General features: G+C 38.3%; 1 protein-coding gene across 1 annotated transcript in view; it reads left to right on the forward strand.

Annotated features, from left to right (window-relative positions):
- LACE1 (lactation elevated 1) overlaps positions 1-11154 on the forward strand; it is a 213180-nt gene that overhangs the window by 36075 nt on the left and 165951 nt on the right. The window contains 1 exon segment of the mRNA XM_012651169.1: positions 6791-6842. Within this exon segment, the coding sequence (XP_012506623.1) occupies positions 6791-6842 (52 nt within the window).

Raw genomic sequence — 11154 nt, forward strand, 5'->3', positions numbered from 1 at the left:
GCGCCACCATGCCCGGCTAATTTTTTTTCTATATATATTTTTTAATTTTTAGTTAATTTCTTTCTATTTTTTTAGTAAAGACGGGGTCTCGCTCTTCTTGTTCAGGCTGGTCTCGAACTCCTGAGCTCAAATGATCCGCCTGCCTCAGCCTCCCAGAGTGCTAGGATTACAGGCCTGAGCCACCATGCCCGGCCTATTATAATTTTTAAAAATTATAGTTGGAGTACATTTGATTCTTTGAAATTTATTGAGGTTTCCTTTATGGCTTAGCATATGGAGTATATTTGAAGTTGTGCCACTTATTCTGCAATGCATTCTTGAGTTTTTGGATATAGAGTTTACGTAGATGTAAAATTGCTTGAGCTTACTAATTGTATTGTTGAGCTCTTTGACAGGTGTGTGTCAAAGGGTGTGATGTTTCTTTTTTCATGGACCACAGGTCTGGGTGTAAACAGGTATCAATCAATAAGCACATGAGGTTTGCAGTTTTTAGCATGAGTGGGCCTTGTGATTAGGCAAGCTGAGATGGGCTATAGATGGGAACTCCCCTGTGCTGTGCCCTGCACCAACAGATAAAGAAATAGCAGGTTGGAGAGATGATAGGACTTACCCAGGGTCACATAACTAATAAATAGCAGAACCAGGATTTTTACCCAGATCTTTTGGATTCAACTCTAATGCTCTTGCACCATATCTTTTATGCTTAGTGGAATAGGTGATAGGTTATTACTATCTTCCAACGTCATCCTTAAGCTTTCCATCTGCACAATTTGAAAGGCAATGCCATTGATTCCTCATCAAAAACCCAATAGAGAAGGTATCATCATCCTACTTTACAAATTCCCTAAGATACAGGTAACTTATGACAAATCTTAAAACCGATCACTAGAGAAACATATTCATTTCAGACTTTTAAGTGTGAATCTAGTGTTAAGTGTGTGTATTTTGGGAGTTGTGGATATATCCGAGTCGTGGCAGGAAATAATTCACAGCAGATGTTTCAAATAAAGACTGAATCTAGAGACTACTTAGAGAGGTATGGGCAGGCTTAAGGCAGCACAGCAAACAAGGGATGGAGGAGCAAAGGAGGAGTCTGGTGAGAGCTGGAGCTGTGGCGTGAGGGACCGTCCACCTGATGGTCCAGGAGCGATGCAGTTCTGCAGAGACGCAGCTCTGAAGAAGGGAGGGAAGGGACAGGAGAGAGAGACAGGATCCCTCCCTAGCCCCTCTCTCGTGTCTCCTGCAAGTAGCGCCTCCCCAGCCAGGCAAGGTCAGTCTCCTGGGGTATGGAAGAGCAGGAGTGAGAATGCATGGGGAGGTGAGCACATAGAGGAGCAATGCCCGGGTGGAGTTCATGGTCTGTGTTCTAGTTACCTATGATTTCTGAGACATAAGAACAAATTATAGGAAATTAAGTTGTTAAGAAACGATTGCTTACTATACAGAAGTTTCTATTAAACCAAATTGCTCACAATTTTGATGTATATAATATTTGCAAAGAGATAGAGTATGATGGACCAGCCCTCAGAATGAATATTTTTGAATTGAATTGATCAATAATGAATATATTTCCTATAAAACAAAGCAAAACTAAGGAAAAGAAATTTAATAGAATCAAAAAATAGGGTAAGTTGTGAGAAAATATAGGAATATGCAAATGATATGGGTTTGTAAGTAAGTGACAGTCATTTTGAAGAAAACTGTGTGAACTTAACTCTCCCTGAAATCACTGCTATTAATAAAGAATTTAAAAACTTCTTTAGGATCCATTTTACAGCCCAGTCTAAATAGTCTTACTGTTCTTCATTTGATCATCTGATTTTTCCCTTGAGATACAGATTTTTAAATCTCTTAATTTCAATAATTATTGCAAAATAAATCTTATTAGAAGAAAATTAGCTTGCCTCTCCAAGTGAAAATACTTGGGAGTATATAATATTGTTTAGATAGACTATGCCTAATGTTTATGGTTAGAAGGGTATCCATTTTGTTTATCAATTTATTTATTTATTTATTTTTCAGACAGAGTCTCACTCTATTGCCCGGGCTAGAGTGCCGTGGCGTCAGCCTAGCTCACAGCAACCTCAAACTCCTGGGCTCAAGCAATCCTTCTGCCTCAGCCTCCCGAGTAGCTGGGACTACAGGCACGTGCCACTGTGCCTGGCTAATTTTTTCTGTTTTTAGTTGTTTGGCTAATTTCTTTCTATTTATAGTAGAGATGGGGTTTCACTCTTGCTCAGGCTGGTCTTGAACTCCTGAGCTCAAGCAATCCTCCCGCCTCGGCCTCCCAGAGTGCTAGGATTATAGGCGTGAGCCATCGCACCCCGCCTGTTTATCAATTTATTTAGATTAAAATCTGTCTCTTAAACAGTATTCATGTCACATTAGGTATTTGTGATCTAGGATGTTTGAGGATCTTCTCCTTTGGCACCTTATCATCTTCTAATTACTATAAAATATAATACAATATAACATAAATTATATATATAATATATAATATAACATTTGCCAAAGTGCCCTTTCTAAAATGTATCAAGTTGAGTGGGGAAAACAGGAGATAGGATCCTGAGTGCTACTTTTTAAAAGCAGCATTGAGTTCTGTCTGTGCCATCTTTTTTCCACATTTTGATTCTTTTTTTGTGTGTGTGAACTTTATTTATTCAACATATATTGATTGTATCATGTGAAAAGTATCAGAGTAGGCCTTAAACTATTCCTGCAAAATGTGTTGCAAAGAATTATGAATTGCTATGACATTCCCAGTTACCTAATACAGAATATTGCTTTCAAAAGATTTCTAATACATAGAATGTACTTGGAGATTATTAGGTTTTATGCAAGTTTTCCAATTTGAAGCTGTTCTAAAATTGTTTAAGGACATAATGCTTTTTCTGGCAAGTTGAAAATAGAATAACCAGTGCACGATAATGGTTCATAAAAAAAAAAAAAAAGAAAAATTAAGAGATTTTGGCAGGAGTGGAAATCTGTTTTCAGTTGAGATTTAAGAATAGACGGAGAGTTAACGTGCAGAGAAACACAGGGAAGCCATCCAGATGGCACAGTCAAAGCAAAGAAGATCCTTTTGCCTGGCCTAAAGGTCTAGAAGGCACATGCTGGAATCAGGAGCTGAATTTTTAGAGGAGAAAGAAAGCCAAGAGGAATAGGAAAACAAGAGAGGTTTCTGAAGCAGGCTGGAATGAATCCATAGATTATAAAACAAAAGCATTATAGACTAGATGCTGAAATCTAGCTTTTGAGAATGTTCTCTGCCAAATTATTTACTACTGTAGTTGGTGCTAAGTGGCATGACCTTCCACTTTTTTCTGCTTTTTACCCTCTCTGAATTCACTCTGTCCTGACTTGCCTTTTTTTTTTTTTGTTTTTAGTACAGTGACGTCATCATAGCCCACTGCAAGCTCAAACTCCTGGGTTTAAGTGATCCGCCTCCCTCAGCCTCCCAAGTATCTGGGATTACAGACACACACCACCATGCCCGGCTAATTTTTTCTATTTTTAGTAGGGACAGGGTCTCACTCTTGCTCAGCCTGGTCTTGAGTTCCTGAGCTCAAGCAATCTTCCCACCTTGGCCTCCGAGAGTGCTAGGATTTCAGGCGTGAGCCACCGTGCCCAGCCAAGACCCTGTATGTATGAAAAGTCAATTTTCCATTTTCACACTTGATGGATGGATTGGATAGGAAATAATTTTCCGTCAAATTTCGTTTAAGTCTTCACCTGTTATTTGTGACCTGCTTCCTCCTTCCATCGCCACCTCAGAAGTTTGTAAGATCTTAATATGCCTGGTGTTCTGAAATTTCATTATTGTGATTTGGTGTGGGTATTATCTCCTTCATTGTGTTGGGCACTCGGCCCTCCGAATCTAGAAATCAGGTCCTTCTGTCCTGAGAAAAATCTTTGCATTATTTCTTAGGTAACTGCCTCCTCTCTTTTTTCTCTGTTCTCTCTTTCTGGAGTTCCTTTTTGTCAGATATTGGACCTCCTGAATTAATCCTCTAATTTTCTTATATTTTTCATCTTTTATTGTTATTTATTTGTTGTATTTTCTGTAATGTTTTCTCAAACTTATCCTCTAATCCTTTTTCTGGAATTTTATTTCTGCTATCATATTCTGAACTTCTGAGTGCTCTTTTTATTCTTAATGTTCCTTTTTAAAAAATTAGCATTTCATTCTTGCTTTATAGTTTTATTTGCATAACTACAATTTTGTACCCTTTCCTCCAACCCCAACCATTCTTCTATTCTGTTTCTATGTATTTGATTTAATTTTTTTTTAATATTTTACATATAAGTGAGATCATGCAGTATTTTTCTTTCTGTTTTGTTGAAAATGGCAGGATCTCATTTTTTTAGAAGGCTAAATATTCAATTGTGTATATAGCATACACCACAGTTTAACCATTCATCCATCAATAGACTTGTTGGTTGTTTCTTTATCTTGGCTATCATAAATAATGTTGCAGTGAACATGGGAATGCAGATATCTTTATGAGGTGGTGATTTCATTTCCTTTGAGTATATTTCCAGAAGAAGGATTGCTGGGTGACAGGGTAGTTCTATTTTTAATTTCTTTAGGAACCTCCATACTGTTTTCCATAGCGGCTGCACTAATCTACATTCCTGCCAACAGCATGCAAGTGTTCCCTTTTCTCTGCATCCTCACCAACATTTATCTCTTGTCTTTTTGACAAAAGCTTCCCTAACAGGTGTGGAAGCGATATTTCACGGTGGTTTTGATCTGCATTTCCCTGATGATTAGTAATGTTGGGCACCTTTTCCTATACCTGTCGGCCATTTTTTTTTCCTTTTTAGTATTCCATTATAGCACATTTCTGTGACTGTCTTCTTTGGAGAAATGTCTATTCAGGTCCTTTGCTCATTTTTACATCAAGTTACTCTTTTTTTGCTGTTGAGTTGTGTGAGTTCCTTATATATTTTTGTCTATTAACCCCTTATCAGGTACATAGTTCACGAATATCTTCTCCCAACCTGTAAGCTGCCTTTTCATTTTGTTGATCGTTTCCTTTGCTGTGCAGAAGCTTTTTAGTTTGATGTAATCCTAATTATTTATTTTTACTTTTTTAAAATTTCAAAATATTAAGGGGGTACAAGTGTTTTTGTTACGTGGATAGCTTTTATAATGCTTGAATCAGAGCTGTTAGTGTGCCCATCACCCGAATAGTGTTCATTGTGCCTGTTAGGTAGGTTTTGGCTCCTCTCTGCCACACCCCTCCCTATTTTTACTTTTTTTGCCTGTGCTTTTGGTGTCCTATCCAAAAAATCAATCCAAGACCAATGTCAGGGAGCTTTCCTTCTGTGTTTTCTTAGGAGTTTTATGGTTTCAGGTTTTATATTCAGGTTTTTAATCCATTTTGAGTTGATTTGCTTATGGTGTATGGTATAAGATCAGGGTCCAATTTTATTCTTTTGTATGTAGATAATCCATTTTCCAAGCACCATTTATTGAAGATACTGTTTCTTTCCCCACTGTGCTTATATAGTTTAATAGCTTCTCTTATTTTTCTCAGTATATTAATTATATTGACTTTACTTTTGCTTTTGAAGTTCTCTTTTGCTCTCTGCATAGTCCTGTTTCCTCTGATTTTTTTCCCGTCTATATGTTTGCTCTGGTCTCCAACTTTCACCTTGGAATTTTTTTTTTCAAATTTCTGTTGATTCTTGGCTGCCAACTTATTTCAGTTTTTCCAGGTACTACCAAGCTGATTGAAAGCTCCATCTTGAAAGGTTTGTTGACTGGTGTGTTTTACCAGAAGGTGATTTGGTCAGGATCCAGGTCTTTCCTTGGGAGAAGCCCAGACGTAAGTGCCTTTTGGGCTTTTGTTCTGGAAATCATTCAGCTTCTCCAGAAAAATTTCTTAAAAAAAAATTTTTTTTAGAGACAGGGTCTTATTATGTTGCCCAGGCTGGCCTCAAACACTTGGGCTCAAGCGATGCTCCTGCCTCAGCCTCCTGAGTAGCTGGGACCATAGGCATATGCCACTGTGCCCGGCTGTACAGAAAAATTCTTCTTTTTTCTTACTTGCTGAGAATGAGCCTGGCTGTCAGTGTTTGGGGAGCCCATCTGGGAAAGAAGGGGAAGATTACATGGTTAGTAAATGGTGGAGGGGATGTAAATTCAAGTTGTGTGACTTTGGAGCCCTTGCTCTGGGCTGCTACACTTATCGCCTCCTGTATTGAACCCTAAGTGGGGCTTCACAGTCTTTTATTTTTCCCGATTTTTTACAGTGGTAAAATATACATTAAGATTTACCATCTTAACTATTTAAGTGTACAGTTCAGTGGTATTAAGTACGTTCATAATGTTGTGCAACCATCACCACCATTTATCTCCAGAACTCTTTTCATCTTGAAAAACTGAAACTCTATACCCATTAAACAATAACTCTCCATTCCTCCCACCCCCAGCTCCTGGCAACCACTTTTTCTACTTTCTGTCTCTATAATTTTTGACTACTCTAAGTACCTTATATAAGTGGAATCATACAGTATTTGTATTTTTGTGACTGGCTTATTTCACCTACCATAATGTCCCCAAGGTTCATTTATATTTTAGCATATGTTAGAATTTCCTTTTTAGGGCTGCATAATATTCTAGCTTTATAGCCTTTTGCATCAAGTTTTTTCTTACTTTTTATGTATACTATGTATAATATCCCCTTTTAGTCCTGTCTGCAGCACAGTTAGGAACACTCTGTATATGATTATATTTAAATTATTGTATGGTAGAGATTTATAATTTGTTCTTAATTTGCAGCTTTTTTCAAGGAGCAAACCTCCAAGGGGCCTGTATGTTTATGGAGATGTTGGTAAGTATGTTAAAATAAGTTTTGGGTGGGCCAAACATTAAGTTTCCCAGCTTCTGCTTGGGGATAACTTCCATTCCCATCCTTCAATCCACTGTCAGACAGGGAATAGGACAAGGCTAGGTAAAGTATGGGCAGAGGAAAGGGGGACAGAGGGCAGTTATCTTAGCTTTCACTTTTACTTCTCCTAGGGTGTGGCTGTAGTTCAGGGCAGAATTAGTTACCATGTTAGGGTGCAAACATTATCCAATGTGTAAAGTGAGTTGATCTCAGGGAAGGACATCATCTACAGACAGGTTACTAGATAAATCAGGATCTCATTACTCAGTACTGTTTGACTCAGCTTAATAGTCTAAAAAATAAGCTGTTCTTTTTAACTTTTAATTTCCACTAATATTTCTACTCATAATCTAAGCCCTTAGATTAATAACTTAGTTATTATTAGCTTTAATTTAGTTGATAGTAGATATTCTTAATGCATGAGTGGTAGCATTTCCTTGGTCTCGCAGTTCTATGCATTGAACACAGAGACTCACATTTTGTTGGAAACCTTCTGAGCAGTCACTTACTTTCTAGATTTTCTTAATCATTTAATGCCTTGCTCATGAAGTCTTCCCTGACCTCATTCTTGCTGAAATCATCTGTTTTCTGATATCTGTTTCCTTCCAACAAATCTTTTTCTCCTAGTCCTAAAACTCTCCCTGGTTACTCACGTTCACTGGTGTCGTGAAGGTGACTCCCACTTCACTTGGCTTTATTGCCTTCTTGCTTGTCAATTATTTATTTTATTGGCACAATCAAAGCTCACATTTGTACATAACGAGATCAGTTTTGGACCTAGACTAATATACACACTTTAGGCTTCCCTACAGCCATAACACATTTTTGTTATGAGAGAGTGGTAGCAGGGAATATTTTCTTAGTAAAATTCTTAGGACAAGAAAAAAAAAAAAGGAGTTTTAAAGGTAACACTGTTCTTTTATCCTCTTCCTTTTTCTGATTTCTTTACAAATGCCTTTAAACACCTGTTTTACATTTATAGATTTAATAATAATCTAATAAAAAGTGAACCGTAGAGATTGCCCCTTAAAATTCTTTAAGTTCTTGACAAATACAGATTTTAAAAATGTTAAGGAAGCTCAAACTATTCTTTTTCTTAGTTCATTGACTTATTTTTCAGACCAATGTATACTTTCTTCTTATTTAGAAAGTAATTTATACCAGATGCTTGATCAATTTATTGTGCCTGCACCTTTGGACACCACTAGCGGATCTCATCCTGTTAGCTCTTATTCTGTGTCTCCTAAGAATGCTAACTTCCAGTACCTTCACTTTTGTATTCAGTCATTACTAAAATCAATGTCTTTGTTCCTCCTGTTATCTTAACCACTTAACCATAAATGGAGATGGTTAATAAAGCACAACTGCTTCTACTTCTGCAAAAGAACTTAAAAAAACCCAAACCTATGAAAGTTGTTGGATTTTAGTTTGGAAAATACAGCTATATTCTAACTAACTAAAGGGAGGCACAAAACAAGTTATTCATCTGAATGCTTGAAAGAATTAGAAAAGATGTGATAATATGGGACGTTCATATAGGCTGGGTGTGTGGCAACCTTTGGTTGGAAAAATCTTTGTAATATAGAGAGAGGAAGAGAAAAGAATTCTGAAATGGGAAGTGGAATGAACATTTTGGTGGCTGTAATCAGTTTAGAATACTTACAAAATAGGTAATAAAAGATCAAGTTCTCATTTGGGGGGGCTCTCTGAGAGAATAGCCTCAAAATGCCACCGTAAGCTCTTATTTGTTACCATTTTCCTTTTTTTGGACTTGGAAAACAGATATTAAATTTTAAGGAGACTTGTTGGGAAAGAGGATATCTGCTTCATAGCACCCCCTTCCCACTCCTCATTGCTGCACACTGTTCAGGCTCTGCCACACCCACTTCATCTCTTTCTTCATAGATGTGTTGAGACGATTGACTCTGATGGACCCTAAATCCAGGGAACCCCAGCAGAGTTGATATGTAAAGTGGAGGGATTATCATCATGGTTCAATCTTGAAGTGAAATGTTTTCATTAATAAAATGTTTAGCACATCTCAAGAGGAAGCCAAAAGCTGTGGAAGTAGGATTTTGTGGCTTTAGTCTTACCATACAGCTGACTGTTGTAGCATGGCTTCAGCTCTTGACCAGCAGATGCTGCAGTGGTTGCAGGGCTGATGATTTCTCTAGTACATTAGAAGATAATAAAAGTACATTTTGTTTGTAAGTCCCTTTTCTGCTGCCTCTTGGTTTAACCTCACCTGTTTCACATTGACACTGGGCTCTAATTTTACCAGTGGAAAGGTAGGCTGGTTTTAAGGATAGGAGTAGGGAAACATAGTTCTGCCAGCCTTGGATAAAGGGCCAGAGGACCCCACTTCCATCTTCTTCTGCAGGGGGACGGCTGTGAAAAGGGACCGCTAGGGGGTTCTCTTGAGTAGTCATTTTTGGCTTCCTAATTATGGGCTCGAATGTGAGAACTTAAGGAGTTTTAGGTTTTACAAATTAATCCCCTGGTAAGAATCGTCTCTTGAGAAAAATAAAACATTTTATTTATGATTCTGTAGAGACCAAAGCAAAATTGTGAAGTAGGCAAAATTTAGTATTGATTTCTTCCTCATTTTTTTTCCAATGTCTCCTGTCCTGTTCAATTCATTTGATAAGTTTATTGAGCATATGCCTGGTGCCAGGTAGTACAGTGTTTCTGGAGATACGATGTTGAATAAAAAAAAAACAGGCACAGCCCTTGCTCACCCAAAGCTTACAAACTGGTTCAATGGCTTTGAAACATTTTTGAACATGACCCACGGCATGAAACTCACGCCTGTATTCCAGCACTCTGGGAGGCTTAGGCAGGAGGATTGTTTGAGGTCAGGAGTTCAAGACCAACCTGAGCAAAGCGAGACCCCATCTCTACTAAAAACAAAAATTAGCCAGGTTTCGTGACATACACCTGTAGTCCCAGCTACTCAGGAGGCTGAGGCAGGAGGATCGCTTGAACCCAGGAGTTTGAGGTTGCTGTGAGCTAGGCTAACGCCACGGCACTCTAGCCCGGGCAACACAGTGAGACTCTGTCTCAAAATAAATAAATAAATAAATAAAAATATTTGGGAACTTTGAGGGCTGTGTTCTGTGTGGTCTACTGGCTCCATCAGGTGGGCCAGAAAAACACCCTAGTGGAATGGAACTCACATGCTTGGTGTTGGTCTGAGAAGAGGCTTCTGGTATTTTGCCTGGGGGGTTAGAAGCCTGTGTTCTAGGGGTGCTGTGGGGGAGGCGTAGGAGGATGGGAGTGGCTGGATGTGACTATGCTACATCAAAATGTTCACTTCATCCTCCCCCCTGGCCATGCTCTCCATAGGACCCCTTGTTTCTAAGACCTTCAACCTCTCCAGTGTCCATCCTCAGGGCACCTTTCTCCAGGGCCACTCTGTGCCCTCCCTTTCCCACCTCGTTTCTTTCGTTAACCCTCCTTTGTCAGTGTCCCCTTCTTCCAAAAGTTTGTTAAAATCTCTTTTTTCCCACCACCCACTATCCTGTTAAAATCTCTAGTCAGCTGATGTCTTCTCTCCAGTCCTGTCCTCTTTGTATCTGATACTCTCTTGCTCTTCCCTAAATCGTCCTTTTTAATGAAAAGAAAAAAAACAGGTATACTTGGTAACAAATTAAAACAGTATATAGGAATGTACTATTAAGACACTTTTATCACCACTCTTTCCTTTCCAGCTGTTCATCGTTGACAATTTCTTGTGGAGCCCTCCAGAGATGTTCTAAGCCTTCACAAGTGTGTGTGTGGCCATATGTCCTTACATCTTTCTTACATGGTGGGACCACAGCATACACAATGTTCTGTACTTTTTTTAAAAAAAAACTTTAACACTATATCTAAAAGAACATTCCACATTGGACTTTTTACTTCTTATAATAGCTCTCTCCTTCTTTTTAATTTCTTTATATGAATGTTCCATAATCCAATAGCTTTTAACAATGGCATACTATTCCATCATATGAATATATCAACATGTCCTATTAATGGGCTGTACATGCATCTTTGTGAACATACGTGGGTATTTCTGTAGGATAAATTTCTAGAAATGGATTGTTTAGTTGAAGGGGATATGTACTTTATATTCTGATGGACAATGCCAAATTGCCTCAAAAGAGATTGCAACAATTCATATTCTTACCAGTTTATGAGTGTGTCCTCCCTAGCACTCTGGGAGGCCGGTGTGGGAGGATTGCTTGAGGTCAAGAGTTTGAGACCAGCAAGA

The sequence above is a fragment of the Propithecus coquereli genome, unplaced genomic scaffold (assembly GCF_000956105.1).
Source record: "Propithecus coquereli isolate 6110/MARCELLA unplaced genomic scaffold, Pcoq_1.0 Scaffold35, whole genome shotgun sequence".
NCBI classification, from domain to species: domain Eukaryota; kingdom Metazoa; phylum Chordata; class Mammalia; order Primates; family Indriidae; genus Propithecus; species Propithecus coquereli.